Here is a 15,867-nt window from a genome sequence, read left to right as displayed (position 1 = left end):
ACAGATAAAATATGATACACAAAATGAGCGCCTAGCAAGATTGGTCATCATAACAGTACTTTCTTTTGTTTCATCGTCCCGCACCAAAGTGCAGAAGGTACGGAACGCAGAGCACATATATACCTACAACAGTTTACAAATCGAATTCAAATCATTCAACAATACTAGATGTTCATCTCGGTATTGCTTTTGTCGGTTCAATTGCTGAGATTCCTAATACAACATCCAAACATAGACCAGAAAAATTAGTATTTTAATTATCGAATAACACGTTCCATTCTGAGAATCTTTCTTAATAACTTAGATATTGACAGATGTAGGCTATACATTCAATTAAATTCAGGCAGTGAAATACAACTCAAATGCCTCAGGACTTCCACGATACTAGTAATCGAGAACTGCATTCAATGGGTAGGATGAGGATATTATTCACTATTATCGTTGCCGTGCATAAAAATTTCATTAGTGTAGCAGAACAATCACTTTTAATTAAGGAACACTCGTCGGAATCAGCTTGTGTAAAATCTGAATGTAGAAAAAAACTAATTTATTATGAGACAGCAAATAGAAAGATTACCAGGGAGCAAGAAATATTTTAGTGAGAATTCATGACTTGCTCGCTATCTTGGTTGTGGCTCTTGAAGAGATGCTGTTATCAGGCTCGCGATTAATACACGTTGTAGGGTGAATGCTTCAGAGTGTCACTTTTAACAGCTTATCGAAGACTTGTAGTTTACGAGCCGTGAGATGCCATCACTCGTATCGCTCTAGTTTATCTTCATAATAGAATTAGCGCAGACATGAAATGAGAGCACTCTTGAGAAGCCACATCATTATAAGAAATGCGCAAGTGATCGTGATAAAGGAAGAGTTTGATAAGCAACGCTGCGTCCGCGATAGGCGGACGCGTCTGCTCCATACTTCACTTCGTACACCAAGTGTTTGTTCAAGATAAATTTAGAGATGATCACCCAGACATCAAGTGCGGGATCTCAAGAGATTCTAGGTAATTTCATTCATTAGTAAGGACACACGTCGACATTATTACTTGAACCGATAATTAATTGGATAAAATTGCACAGTGGATTACATGCGAACTGAATTTACGTGTGAGGTAGCAAGGAATGTCGATCAACAATAAATTTAAATATGAACATTTTGCGATTGGTTCGTATATAAATACTTTTCATATGAAAAAATATTCTTATAAAAAACGAAGCCAATAAAAACGATTTAGGCTAAAAAGTGCCTAAACAACGCATGAATAAATGTTATGAAATTGTAATAAAGTGCAAAATTCGCGAAAAAAATCTGCTTCGTATTTGAAGCCGTGCATTAAAAATGCGGACAAGTTAAGAAAAATACTATCGGATAATCTGCACAGTGGAAGATTATCCGGCAGATGAAGGGAAGTTGAGGGCGTGGGTGCGGATGCGGTACGCCTCCGAATCATGTAAGGTTTGAGGCACAAACACTCGAGGAAGTCGTCGCAAATACAGTTCGCTTAATTTTAAAACAGGCAGCAGAAGTATCGAATATTGTGAAAAGTTAATACATAAATGCCACGTAGAAATCAACAGCAATACAATTCTAATGAAGACAGTTTACAAGCAGGAATGTAGTGCACAGGATAAGAGAGAAAAGGCCGACACAGCGGAAGTTGCGGTTACGAGAGCGCCAAATGTGCGGGGCAGCGAGGATGTTGAAGGTGTTGAAGACCGCACAACACACCGCAAACTCGTTCAACTGATCGACGGTCATGTAGATTTGGTTACTGATGCTAGTGCCTTTCCCTCATCACGTACGATCAACACAAAACAAACAACGTTCATCACAACACACGTATTCATTTAACAGTTGAATAAGAAGATTTAATTCCCTTATTGGATACATTCTCTTTGCGCGGGAATGTCTGATTTATAATCGAAAGTTCGATATTTATGTGCCAAATGATACGAGGACACGTAAGCTGTTCATCTCTATCTCTTTGAAAGTAAGATCGACCTAAAGCAAAGAAACAAAACTTCATCGGTTCATTTAGAATTGGAGATAAATAATATTGTAAGATACAATCAAACTAAAAAAGTCAGGAGGATTATAAGGAATTGCAGTAGAAATATGGCAACATCACAAGAAAAGCTCGAAAGTATTATGCAGAAAACTTCAAAAAATTAAACTATGAAAATATCTACCTTATAAGCAAATTCAAGCGTTGTGATTATTCCATAGTTGGTGGAACAAACATAGATTTTTTGTGAAGTTAAATAAATAAACTAATGACTAATGATCAAGTATGTAACGCTGAATTTGCATAGGAATAAAGTGAAGGGGGTAGTCATTCATGTGAACGTTGAAGCGAGCAAATAAATAGCCAAGGTGAAGCAGCGTCGACATGAAATATCAGGCTGCATCGAGGCTAAAGATGCTCTCAAAGATCCCTTACAGGTGCTTTTGAGGCTCGTGAATTGAGGAAATTAGAATACTGCACGCGTAAATTAAATAGCGCTATTAATGTGTCACTCAAGCTTAGAGTTCAGAGAGGAGCTCCGGAGATTTGTGGCTTATAGGAGGCTGCCGCTGGTAGGACGGCAAACCACCGCACTGACAATATATGAAGACTGCGAAACTCGTGTATCTAACGTTAATCGTAGTTCTTTTCTTCAAAATTATTACGGTTACTAAAATACATCATAATTAAGCTGATAGGAGAGAACTGATGACACTATCGATGTGAGGCGAGGCATTCGGTATTGTGACTTCAGGAAAAAAAAATAGCTTGAGAGCTTTATCGCTCTTGCGACGCTAAGAAGAGTTTCACAAAGCCATTAAAACATGAAATTTAATTTATGTTGGGGGGTCGAATTTCGAGCATTGACAAAATCGATGCGGAATAACAATATAAATTTTGGAGCCAAGTAAAAATCAGTATGCTTCTATTTAATCTACTAGAATCAGAGTGTTAAAACATACATGCATAATTTTATGCCAAACTCGCACGCTGTGAGTTCCATTAAGAGCAGCAGGTAGCGGCCAGCAATCTTAATAACACAATACCGCGAAGTGATCAGTTGCGGTGCTGTTTTAATCCGATCCTGCGCGTATACACGCGAAGCTGCCACAGATTTATGCCCGGTAAGGTTGCCTTGGTTTATGGAGAGCATTAATGAGGCAGCTAGGATGGTCGGTTTATCACGCGCTGTGACCGCACAGGCCTTATTACGAGCCTTACACGACGTACGCGGGTCACGCGGGGTTACGGGCGTGTGCTCTGCAAAGCTGCTCTCAAAATGTCTTGAAAAACACCCTACTTCACTTAAATCGCTTTAGAATTTGACGGTGCAACTAGATAAATTATCGCACGATTCTTAGCTAGTTAGACCAGTCGAAGAAAATAAGGAAAAAATCGCGTATTTACTTGATAAATAACTGCAATGTAAATTGTAAAATTAACATAAAGAAGTCAAGAGGAATCAAAAGCTCAGTTATGTACACAATAGGTAAGAAATCTATAGCAATAGTCCAATAATTGACATATTATTATTTTAAAATCATGATAGAAACTTTCCATAATCGGATAATTTGCAATCCAATCATAGAAGGAATGCATAATAAATAAAGAAACAAATAGGATACAATGACAAAAATGTCTGCACGGAATCTGAATTAATCATTGTACAGTTAAGTCAATTGACGTGAATAATTCAAGAGCATGCATGCTTAACAATCTAGGGATTAAGTTACGTAGAATTAATTAATGAAATGCCAAACTCTGCGAGAATTTACTTTCATTGACAAACGCATTTCAGTTACGCTTGTTACAGTTAAGAGAAAGATTGAATGCGGCTAAATGTGTGGAATTCGCGTCTCTCACGCAGTCATCCGCTGAGAAATGAGTGAGTGACGGCCGAGGGGAAGGTGAGGATGAGAAAGGCTTTAGTGTGAGAAAAAAAACGCCAAATGAAGAAGCTCTGACAGAGAACAATTTCTCACATGTCAATGCCAAAACGCCGCTGAACCAAGAAAAACAAGGAGGATCAAACCCTTGAAAGGTGCTAGAAAATTCATTTCAAGAGGATTTTTTTTCAGGCGTTTTTCAGGTGGGCATTTTACTGGGTTTTTTTTTTTTTTCTTTGAACGTGGTTAAACTCAGCCTAACATTATCCGACGACGCTCAAAACTTGAATTTACTGAGGTAGCATTTGCATAAAATAACACATGTAGTCTGTTTCAATTCACCATTTAAACCAGAGAACATTTCAGTACGTCGGTAATTCTCACGCGCAAGCGAACAAATTAATCCGCACATAAATTCTAATTCAACAAATTCGTCCTTTAATTAAGAAGCACGCGAAAATATAAAACGTCGCCTTTGATTGCCTAATCACTCTAACGGTATATTTGATTAGGAGTAAGAATTTGCATGAAAATATGAATTTAAAAATGCTTACTTATTAGAACCATATCTAACTATAAAGTACTTTCCCCTCTCTCTCTCAATTAACGTTAGATGAATGGCAAACGCATGAGGAATGGATGAGCATAAGAACATGCATGAAAGCAACATGCATAATACTGGCAGGAGGGGAAGAATTGAGGAGGAGTTGCTGCTACGAGGTAATGAGTGTGGGAAGAAAGCAGTCAATTAGCGTGACGAAAACCACACAAGCTTCCCCATGAGGTTTCAAGGCTCACGCAGCCTCGCCGCGACTTGTAGACATGGTAAGAACTTTCAACTTTAAATCATCCTTTTCACGGAACAGTTGTTTTAAAGTCGAGAACACCACAGAGCTTGTTACGAAATATGGTTTAGAACAGAAATGCGATAAAATTCGGACCAAGCTCGATCTTTGGTCAATGAACATAAGAGCCGCAGAGGCGTTTTACTATATATGGTTTGGATTTTAACGTCGCCGTTGTATGAGAACGGCTAGTTAAGTGTTACGGTGAGAAAATCCATAGGTAATAGCATTATTAATTATCTGCAGAAAGTATCAACATCTGTCATGAACTCAAGCAGTATTCAAATATAGTGACATAACATTTTTTGCATTATTGCCGTAATTCATGAAATTGTTGGACAAGAGCGCAGGCGAAGAAGTTATTCCATACTCCGCTGCCGCTTGATAATTCAAGACCACGTTCGGCAAAGCTTAGTTTATAAGGTCGGGGTATGTCGCGCTCATGCAGCATCGATCTCAGTACAGGAACTCGCTTCCCTCAGTTGACATCGAGGAATTCTTTATGAGCACTCGCACTCAATTTAAGTCACGGCGGGACAAGCAACTGCCGTCCAAATGAGAGAGTCACGCCTTCCCTGTAGCTAATAGACAGAGAGCTCCGCTACAACTAGTAATGTATTGTGCTTGCGCTAAACTATTTAAATCACGAACGAATCTGATGTTTTATTGTTCACCTATCAATATGTATTTTAAACAATTGTTCCCCTAACAATATTTGTCAGTAAATTTATACCATTGAGGTCCTCGTGAATTTTTGGTTCACTTCCTGCACGTGAAAAGAAAATAAATGCAATTATCAGGATTTATTGCATCACCCTTAAGGGTGTGCGTATCGACATTTACATTAAGAGAAAAATGACATTAAATTTCGATTCTTCGTAGGGTCAAGTTAAGCATTTAGTTGATGGTCATTTCCCAGAAAGATCCTTCAAGCGTGAGCATAATATTGAACGTCGCGCTGAGCCTCAATTTATAAGATATCCTTGCACATTTGTTGAGCCTTGAGGGCTCCCCTCGACCTGTCGCCCCCGCCATTCGTCGCCATTTTGTATCTCTTAAAGGGGAAAGCACAAGACGTCCTCGAAGCCTTACTTCAACGTGCCTTACGAGGGTCTCAAAAGCTCGTATAATATTGCTAGCGCCCTGCCAGATACTACAGGTCGTCGTCCCGATAGTGTCTGGTCAATTGCAGTGGCTCTTACTTTATAAAGTCTCGCTCGTATCTCAATCAATATTTATAGCAATGCAAAAAGATTGCAGTTAATTTAATATATTAAAGACAGGGTTCGTGGGTTCAACAGATGTCAATTTTCCCGACAGGAGAGCTAGAAGATTGTGAGCGCATGACCCGAGTAAAGATCACCTCCTAAAAGAGCTCTTCTCAAATACTGCAAATGGAAATGAATATAAAAATACCAGTGAAATTTAACGAGCCAATCATCAGAGGATAGAAACTATACACTCGTAATAATTATGATGTTCATATAGATATACAATCATGGTATACGTACGTGCACAATGCAAATGCTAACCTACTGCAAGGCGAATGAGAGAAAACGTCCTTATATTGACCAGGTCGTACCTATACAGCGAGTTAATGTAGGTATGGCTTGAAGTCGAGCAAGGCCGAGCAGTTAATATGAAGCCTCATATCGACCGTAGAACATTTGCTTTCATCCGTGACCGCGACCCCTCGTGGCTCTGTTGCCATCCCTCTCTTTCTCTCGCTCTCTCTCTGTGCCGCCAATGAACTCTTTTTTTAGGAGAGCATCGATTGAGCAGAACACCTTTGATGATTTAAATCTGCGCATATACGCGCCATCAACGTCTATTCAGCATTCATGCCCTTATTCGCTGCAGTCGGTCGACAGTCTCACCGCAATCGCAGCGACAACAGCGTTACTCGTACCGTACTAAATAGGCGACTTGCCAGTAAACTACAAGATTATTCACACCTCGCGATTTCATCGAAACGTTATTGCCTATAATTAATTAATTAATTAAAATAGATGTTTATGAATACAATTCTGATTTAAGAGCAATTCGCATTGTGATTTCACAGACACCATACAAATATTAACAGAAAATAGCAAACGCGGATCAGTTGGTTGAAAACCGTTGGAATTGAAAGAATTTTTAACAAAATTTAATGAATAATCCGTTTTATCGCAAATACCATGAACCGCAAGCAATTGGAAACTCTAAAAGAATAATATGAAATTGCAACAGCCTATATATGGCCCCTCTTGAGTATTTTCCCACAGTCTGTCGCGAACAGCCGCTCTCATGTACGAAAAATAAACGGTTCATTAATCAACAAAACACACAAAAACATATGTAGAGGAACAATTTAGCTTATCGAGAATACTCAACTTTATTATAACATTCAACAGCAATCAACGCTAAAAAAAATGGAACAAGAATTCGAAGATATGCCAAAAAGCTCGATCATGCAAAAAAAAAAAAACTTAATTAATATGTAATCAATAAAAATGTGTAATGATCGTCTAATACAGAAATATTTGGCTGCATAACCATAACCAAGAAATAAACGAGTTCACAAACACAGGAAAGTTGAAATTATAAAAAAAAACAGATCAAAGCCAACTGTTTTGATCGGCCATCAATTTTGGTTTAAATGAAACGAGCTGGGCTCGTGAAACAGAAATCATGAATGCGTACCGTTTGCAATAAAACTGAACGAACCGTGACGAAAACGAAAAAATCGAGAGTCATTAGAAGTTAATTGAACGAGAGTCATTAGAAGTTAATTGAACAGATTACCAGTATAGACAATAAAATTCAATGACCAGATATGCCAAAGCAAAGTCTTAACCGAGGAAATTTTCGAAATGGGAATACAATCACTGCCGAAGTTGCAGGTCCTCAGAACATATAGGATCTTTTATAATAGGCAGACCCAAGGTTCAAAATGGAGGTACATTATAGGAATAAACAGATCATCAGTTGTGATGACTTTGCACAGTGCATAACAGCTTAAAATAAATTACGATTAAATCACGCAAAGAATAACAGTTTGAAGTGTCGCAGCAACTAAAATGAGTATATTTAGAGAAACCTCCCAATAAAGCAATACAGTGTATTTTGGTCAATTTCTCACATCGACCGGAGAGTGAAGTCGAGTGATGAAGTTGTGGTCTTAATAATGTTGAAGGTAGGCGGTAAGAAAAGAAATAGGACTCGAATGCAACACACGGAGGTCAACTAGCATATACCCTAAGGAGTGCAGGGTCACGACGGATGCACACAATTCAGGCAAGAGTCAGTACACAAGACAACAACGAAGGACACAATTTGTGCCTACCTTCGAATTCACGGAAGAGTCTTGATTGAAGTCCTCCTGGGCTCTTCTTACCTGGGGTGAGAGACAGTAAATTAGGCAGGATTTTATATATCGACGTTGCAATTTATCGCATCCCAGGCGATACACTCGTCGACATTACCGAATACATCTTACACGACCGAGGATTCATTCCTGAGTTTTGTAACTATGCACGATTTAATCGAGCTTTGAACCAAGGAATGCAACAATGAATGCAACGAAAACGAGGGAACCATGAAAGGAAAATCAGGATAGCCGCCGTTTCGTATTATATTAGACGAAAGATGAGCGTCGTTTCACTAAATAACAAACAACAAGTCATAACATTGTAAGTTACGAGATTTAATACGTTTTTGTGGTTTCTTGGAATCAGTAGCCAATATTCATGTAAAACTAGAGAACGTAATTAACGAATAAGAAATCTAGATTCCCTCGATCGATTATCAGAAACATTCGGAAAAAAATGTTTCCCAAGGTGAATGTTTTGATTGATTTCCTTGCTATTTCGGGCACAAGGTTGCCTATAGCAAGCGAGTCCTGGTTGGATAGCTGTAGCGATGGCGGGCTAGGTGAAGAAGCTCGTTTGTGCTGAGGATCAAGCAACCATTGGGAGGCGAGAGAAAGCTGCGCCTGTCAGTTGCAGCAGTGCCACGAGTCCATCATCCAGTGACACTCGGCAATTGCGGTGACACTCCAGCTACTCCAACCAATAGCAGCGTCAATGCCATCCTTCTTGCTTGCTTTTATTCCTTCCGTGCCTTCTGTTATGGTGGTAGGTAGAGTTCTACGTGAGAAATCATAAGCTCTAATCAATACATGCTGTAATGTTGGTTCCTAAAAGTATTATGAGGATAAACTCGGTTTCCAGAATCTATACAATTGCGTCCTACAGTCCACCGTACTAGAAAATCAGGAATTCTCTCTTCCTGTAACGCAAAATGTGTACTATATCACGATAAATCTCGACCAAAAATTCAACGATTCAATTAGATTTATGTTCGGCTTTCACACACCTGACAGAAGGGAAATTAACTTCCAAATGAAGGCAAAAGCATTTCTGAATTTCAAATAATAATCTCCATATCGATCAAAAACGAAGAGATACGGCGCTTAAAGCACCTGTGCCTTCATGCCTCTGGCGGTGTCAGTTATGAGGAGATAAAGTGCACTGCATGAGGCGGTCATCGCTGGCGTTGCGATGGTTGCAAGAGTTTAGCATGTCTCACTAACAGATTATATGAAGAGGAGCCGCTCCGTGCATAGCAATAGACGCGAACAAGCGACGCGAGTGGTGCCAATCAAATGGAGAGTGTGAGACGTAATGGAGGAGAAGAGCGCAGTTTATGAGATTACAGGCATTGACCGAGGGAGAGCAGAGAGTAGAGAGAGGGAGAGCTGCCGTTAAAGGGGGCAGGCCGATAGAAGATGCCATCCTTCACGCCTGCAGCCTGAGGGAGGCACAGCCGCCTCGTAACTTTCTACCAACAACAGCAACATGGGAGTTTCCTACGCCAAAGAACTCCTTCACCCGACAACGAGTGAAATTTATTGGCTCCAAATAGCAACTTTGTCAGAGACAGCCCGCACGCGAGGAAACAAAAATATCGGTAAAAACTATTCATTGCAATAGAATAGCATCGCCAAACTAACAAATGTAATCCATTAACGAACACCGCTCTTGTCTGATGGGAACAGACCGAACTGGAAGCAAGTTATCTGTCATTAAGAATCATTGAGATGCTTCATGCACCTAAAGACCAATTATCTTATGATTTGTAAACTACCTACCCTACAAATAAAACAATTTTGCTCATTAATAGATATAAAAGTCAACAATATTCAAGGAAACACAGGAAACTCCACAAAATAACACTAGAAATATCACAATAATCAGATGACTCTATGCAGAAGCTGTAATTAGATTAGTTATACCGATACAGTAGAACCGCCGCACTCGATTACCAGCGAAAGACGTGCGCCCTACGAGGAAAAAAATTGGAGCGATCAATTGTTTCCCAGCGAGGATGAAAGAATGAGCCAAAGCAAATCGATGACAAGGATCGACGCCATAGTTTGTTTTTGGCGGTCGTGACCAGACTTAACCAAGTCCGGAACATCCAGGACATCGCTTGCAAGTTTCTTCTTATACGAAGCGAATCTGTTATCTCTTACTTTAATCTACCAACAAAACACCGTAGCTGAACAACAAGCTTGATTGCAGACACCAGAGATGACGGCCAACTCAATATATCGTGCCAATTATATGACAAATAACAAGTTGAAAGGATCAAATAAAATATAATTACACGTTTGAAGATCGAAAAGATTGGGATTCCGAGAATAGACCAAAGTAACCCACAGTCTTAATTCGTACGAACCCATGCAGAAGCATTCTCTAACTTTGGTACATTTATATCTCTAAATAAGAAAAATGTTGCCCAATTGGATCAGTCGGCATAGGTAATAGAAATAATGCAGTCGAAATGAAGAACAAGTTCTGGAAGAATTGTGAAGTGCGGTAAGGAAATAATGAAACCTGCAGGGCGAGATACGAGAGCACGAAATCCTATATATATGTGGGAATGAGCCGCTCGGGACAAGCACTCGACGCGATCGGTTCATACGCGCGCCGCTGCAAGCCGGAGTCACGGCGCGGAACGACCTGCATGATCCTCGTGTTGAATACATGAATAAATCCATTCTCTTGCCATTGTGCCATTCGTTCCGGGTGTGTCCCAGGACCTTCTTCGAATCACTTGCTCTTTTCCAGGAACGGCTAAAAAGGATAAAAATGAGGATCTCCTCGAGCGCTTTCTGCCACGAATAAAGTTGCCGGAGGCTCACGAGGCGCCGGAAAATTCAGGTGCCGGTGAGCCGCGTATATAGAACGTGACGCTCTCTGGCGAGTGACACCACAAAATATCTGGACTAGGCTTCGTAGATAAAAATCGCGCAAGTAGCAGATAACTCAGAATTTATCAGGAAACCAACTATAAACCGTAATGACAAGTATCATCTTGCGAATTGATTGAGGAAAATTTCATGTCTGGTAAAGGATTGAATAACAGTGCCAGATTTATGATGCTGCCGAGTGTTGCAGCTGGATGCAGGAGCAACACGCGAAAACGCGTGTCGAACCCCAGGAGTGCAACACCCCTTTCACGCCAGGATCGCACCCCTGTTCGCCTGACAGTGACTAATGGCAGTAACTGTACACCGTAGACTGGTCGTCTGTCCCTCCCTAACAATCACATGATGCAAATTGTCAGCTGCAGTCACTACGAGCACTGCAAGACCTCCCGGCCAAATTGTCAACTCTGATCTACCTCAGTCACCCACCACCTCTACGCATGTACTCAACCAAGTGTAAGCTGTGGCATATCTACGACCGCGTCATCGTGTGGTCACAACTGAAACCTCAGTCAGTCCAATGTGCGGTTTCATTTGTCATAGCCGCAACAAAATCAAGAGAAAATAAAAATAAACTACTAAGTATCCTCAAAGAATAATTTAACATATTTGTACTGTTCCATATATCAAAAATGTTGCGAATATAGAAAATTATTAGGATTGAAATTGACTCACAAGGAAAAAAAAATAAATTCAACGAAAAACATCGAATTGCATTTTCGTACTTTTTAGCAAAATGCATTGGTCGGAAAGCTAACCAAAATTATCAGCAAGATTACCAATCACAAGTGAATAAGTAGTAAAATCAAAAGTGAGTGAGTAAAATGATCAAAAAACCCTACAACGAAGAAGCAAAACAATGGTAAATCCGTAGAGAAATGAGAAGAACGCGTCCACAAAGAAAGCATAGATAGGAGGAAGAGTATAGGTCGGAGCGCAGGACCACGCAGGAGCCCCTGGAGAGGCGCGCTGCAGGAGCGCGGCATCTGCGTGAATTACCCAGCAAATGCCTTCAAGATCCACCGTTAAATGAACAGCAGGGGAACCAAGACCTCGACCTCCCTCCTCACAACGCACCCAAACAAAAAAAATCATGCACCGCACCAAGGATCGCCATACTATTCCCGTGCAGGACCACTTCAAAATGAGTGGTAAACGGGAAAATAACGCGACGATTTCCCATTTTTTCATGCACTAATTATCTACTTTGTTTTCACTCATTAAAAGTTTATGACCGGGAAATTTGACACATTATGTATTCCATCAGCTAAAGGATTCTATGAGCTGACGTGGATTTCTTTGCTTCGTAGAAGTAAATGAAGAACAAGAACTGTAGGGCAATTAGCAAACAATAACATAGAGTTCTGTCAGACTACAAATTGTATTGCTCTGACGTGGTGAATGCGTTTAGTAGCTTAACCTACACAGATGCTCTTCATAAAAAGATTAACTTCCTCCATCCATGTTTAAGTGAAGTTGTCAGATTTGTTTGAACACGCTTCAAAATAAGAAATAAACTCGAAACATATTCCTTAAAAAATCCTTTTCCTTCACAAAGCTGTGCAGTCTCAGAATTATGTTCGCACTACTAATCAAACGTATAACAACGTCTCCGATCGAACATGCGAAAAAGGTTGACATTTTTAGGTGGTTGCAGTCCAAAAACAGATGAAAACGTCAAGTAAAAAAACGATGCAATCTCTTCATTTTAGTGTACAATTGTGTAAAGAACCCCCAACGATTCTTGAATTGAAAGTCAAGTAAAAAAAATGATGCGATTTCATATAATTAGTGTGCAATTGTGTAAGAAAACCACAACGATTCTCGAATTGAAATTAAAAACCTCCATTAATTTTCCAACTCAATAAAATTACAACTCAGTAATCGAGCATTAAAATTTTAGAATTTTATCGATGACATGACAATTTAATGCAGAGAAAAGAATACGAAGAGAGTCTGGGAAGAACCGAAAAGCCCAGCAAAACCTCATGGGATACGTTACCGTTCATTTGGTGGTGCTTGAGCCCAGCCAATAATGACGTCATACCTGCAAAGAAGAAAATTGGTTACATGTGCAATATTAATGGTAACTATATGTATTAATAATAACGAAAAGAAACGACGTTTATATTAATAATAATATTATCAACTAAATTTCGGTACAACTAGGCCGAGCCAGTGAAAAGCCAAAATCCACGATCCAAAGCAAACATGGATATCAATTTGAAGCCATGCTAAATAAGAGCAAATAACACAAATAAAAAATAGCCATCTCTGCCGATAAATATACTCAACTAAAAAAAATTGCGAAATATTTCAGATTTCCACAATTATACATACAAGGCGTGGAAATACGGGTACTAAAGCTAAACTAGTGATAAAACTTCCTATCTCCTGCTCCCTGCAGTGTTATGTATACATGGTCATCAAAACCACATCGCGAATCCTACGTATAGAACCCGCGTGTTAGATCTGATAATTGCATTATTTCAATTAGAATCTAGCGAGTATTGAGACAAATGATTGGCTCGCGCCATTCATACTCTGCACTGTGCAGTGACCATCACTCGGGATTACTATCATCATATTGCTGTCGCTGACGACGTTCATGGCCTACCATCATTTAAGTCATGTCTATTAAATCATGCACAGCAGTGCTTATTATCTCAGAGGATCACGCGGCCGGAGTGCGGTACATCACAGCTGGACGAGATCGCTTATTAAAGCTATCCTCGCAGTCCATATCCAGCTAAAAGTTATATCAATAAATTCAAGCCTAGAGTGTGGGCCTGATGTCAATGGCAGATTAACACTGATTACAATAGCGACACCAGAAGCGGCTTGTGCTTTGCCGTCCGTCTCTCGCTTCTCCACAAGCTCGCTACGTGCAGCAACATGAGACGAGGAGTGATACCATGGCAAGCAACACTTCAAACTTATTTAGCTGATCAGCACAGGTCGTCAAATTCTGTTCATTTAGACTAATTTCATTTACTGTGTCAGATATGGACGCAGCGTAAAACCTGTCTCGATTCAACATATGAATATATAAACAATTAAAATGCAAATAATTCCATACAGTGTGCATAGGAAATCTTTAATTAAAAAAACATTAAGCCATTATACCAATAAATTATATTGGATCATAGTTTTTTCGACGAGATAACACAAAGGCAAGTAAAAATTTTAAATGGAAATTTTCTGTAATGAATTGCATCTTGCGTATAAACCTGCAAGGACTACCTTTTAACGACCAATATACCATCATATACAAATACGCTCGCTATATCTAAGCATATCGACTTGGATCCACGACGTGAACTCTGATATAAATCGACCTTCATGGTTTGCCATTTCTAAATAATTCTTGCAGAAATGAAAATGATTTGAGACAATCCACATGACGTTTCGGTTAATTTGCTTGGCAAGAATATAGAGGAGACCAGCAATCGATATCATCGCGATTTTGAAGCCTTTTTTTAGCCTCAAGTATGGATGCGCTCTAAATTTGCCTGTTTCCATAAAATGTACCCATTTACTGTAGAGCAATTTCAGCCAATAAAAGTTTCGAAATATTGGATTGGTCAGAATCTTTCTGAAACTCTGACAAAATAAAAACCACGTATGAAAGAATTGTATAGGACACTAATTTGAAGTATTCGGAGCTATATGGGGCCAAGGGGTTAAAGGAGTAAAGGGGGGAGGAGTATTTGAAAGAGTGTTAAAATTACAGCACGTTTCTAACAGACACCAAGATAGAAAGATGGATATCACATAGCTTGCAAGAATACGTTTTGAAAATAGCCAACGAAGAAGAGCGTCTGGGCCAGGTAGTGAGGTTTTATTTTATGGGGAGCTGAAAGAAGGCGTTCAATTAGGCTTTCGATGCCGTGCATGATCTGGCCTGAAAAGGGACATCAAGTGTCTCTATAAAGAATGTTGGCATGAATATACGAGGCGGCGCCCAAGTGACACAGTGCGCACGGTGGCTACAAATTTAGGTCCTGCACCATAAAGTATTTCACAGCAGGAGACTCCATTAGGCAGGTTTGGACGAACACCTGTAGACGGACCTTTGCTATAGGCTTATAAAGCTTATGCATATACGGTTACTGGCAGACCCCTTTTGGCTTTTTTACACGAGGAATTTTTTTTTTCGCGTCAGTGCGAATAAACGAAAAGTACAGCGACAATAAACACGGTGCTTTAGACATGTTGCCTTTACGAATGCATCATTGTGACTTTTACGGGTTATTTAAAATATTCAGTAAACGGATTAAGTGAAACTTTGAAAGTGAAGCAAATACCTGCGTGAACCTATATGGAACCATCGCAGCTGAGCGCTGCTTCATTGACTGCCTTTGGTCGGCCAACAATTGCGTGGCCTTTGGTCGGCCACGCAATACTCTATGGATGTTAATTTAAATGATTTATCATTGTTATTAGCCGCGAAATCATACGGAATATCATTTAGGCAGTCGAAAAACCACCTGATAGATATAGAGGATAAACTTCAATCGAAAGCTAATAACTTAAAATTAGAGACAGGATCCGGGCTGAGACAAGCAATAAATATATAATTTTAACGAACAAAGCACAGCTGTTTACTAACTTTGGAAGATGTGTAATTGAGGCAAGGCTAAATATACCTCACACCGAGTAGTGTGGAGATGCTGCCTCTTAAATGAAAATCTACTTGGACGTTCTCCAAATTATGAAAATATTCCATTTTGTTTTATATTCGTATTTTGACGAATAGAGGGAGATTTAGATCATTTCTACTGAGAATCAAGCACCAAGACTATCTTACACAGGCCGACCGACCAAGCATGATGACGAAGGCAGCCATAGGTTCAATAGCCGACATCAAAGAAT

The 15,867-nt window shown here is 39.7% G+C and overlaps 1 protein-coding gene across 2 annotated transcripts in view; it reads right to left on the bottom strand.

Annotated features, from left to right (window-relative positions):
- The window catches only part of LOC108673414 (homeobox protein homothorax), a 152,896-nt gene that overhangs the window by 14,781 nt on the left and 122,248 nt on the right, over positions 1-15,867 (bottom strand). The window contains exons 8-9 of one of the 2 annotated variants that reach the window (XM_047884554.1): positions 12,995-13,039; positions 8,065-8,115 (exon numbers count right to left, since the gene is read on the bottom strand). The exons of the other annotated variant lie outside the window; for it this stretch is intronic. Coding sequence (XP_047740510.1) covers positions 8,065-8,115; positions 12,995-13,039 — 96 coding nt within the window. The remainder of the gene's footprint in view (positions 1-8,064; positions 8,116-12,994; positions 13,040-15,867) is intronic. 2 annotated transcript variants of the gene reach the window in all.

This window comes from Hyalella azteca, unplaced genomic scaffold, assembly GCF_000764305.2.
Source record: "Hyalella azteca isolate HAZT.00-mixed unplaced genomic scaffold, Hazt_2.0.2 contig15593, whole genome shotgun sequence".
NCBI classification, from domain to species: Eukaryota; Metazoa; Arthropoda; class Malacostraca; order Amphipoda; family Hyalellidae; genus Hyalella; species Hyalella azteca.
Note: the sequence above shows the minus strand (reverse complement) of the source record. Positions and strands in the feature narration are given on the sequence as shown.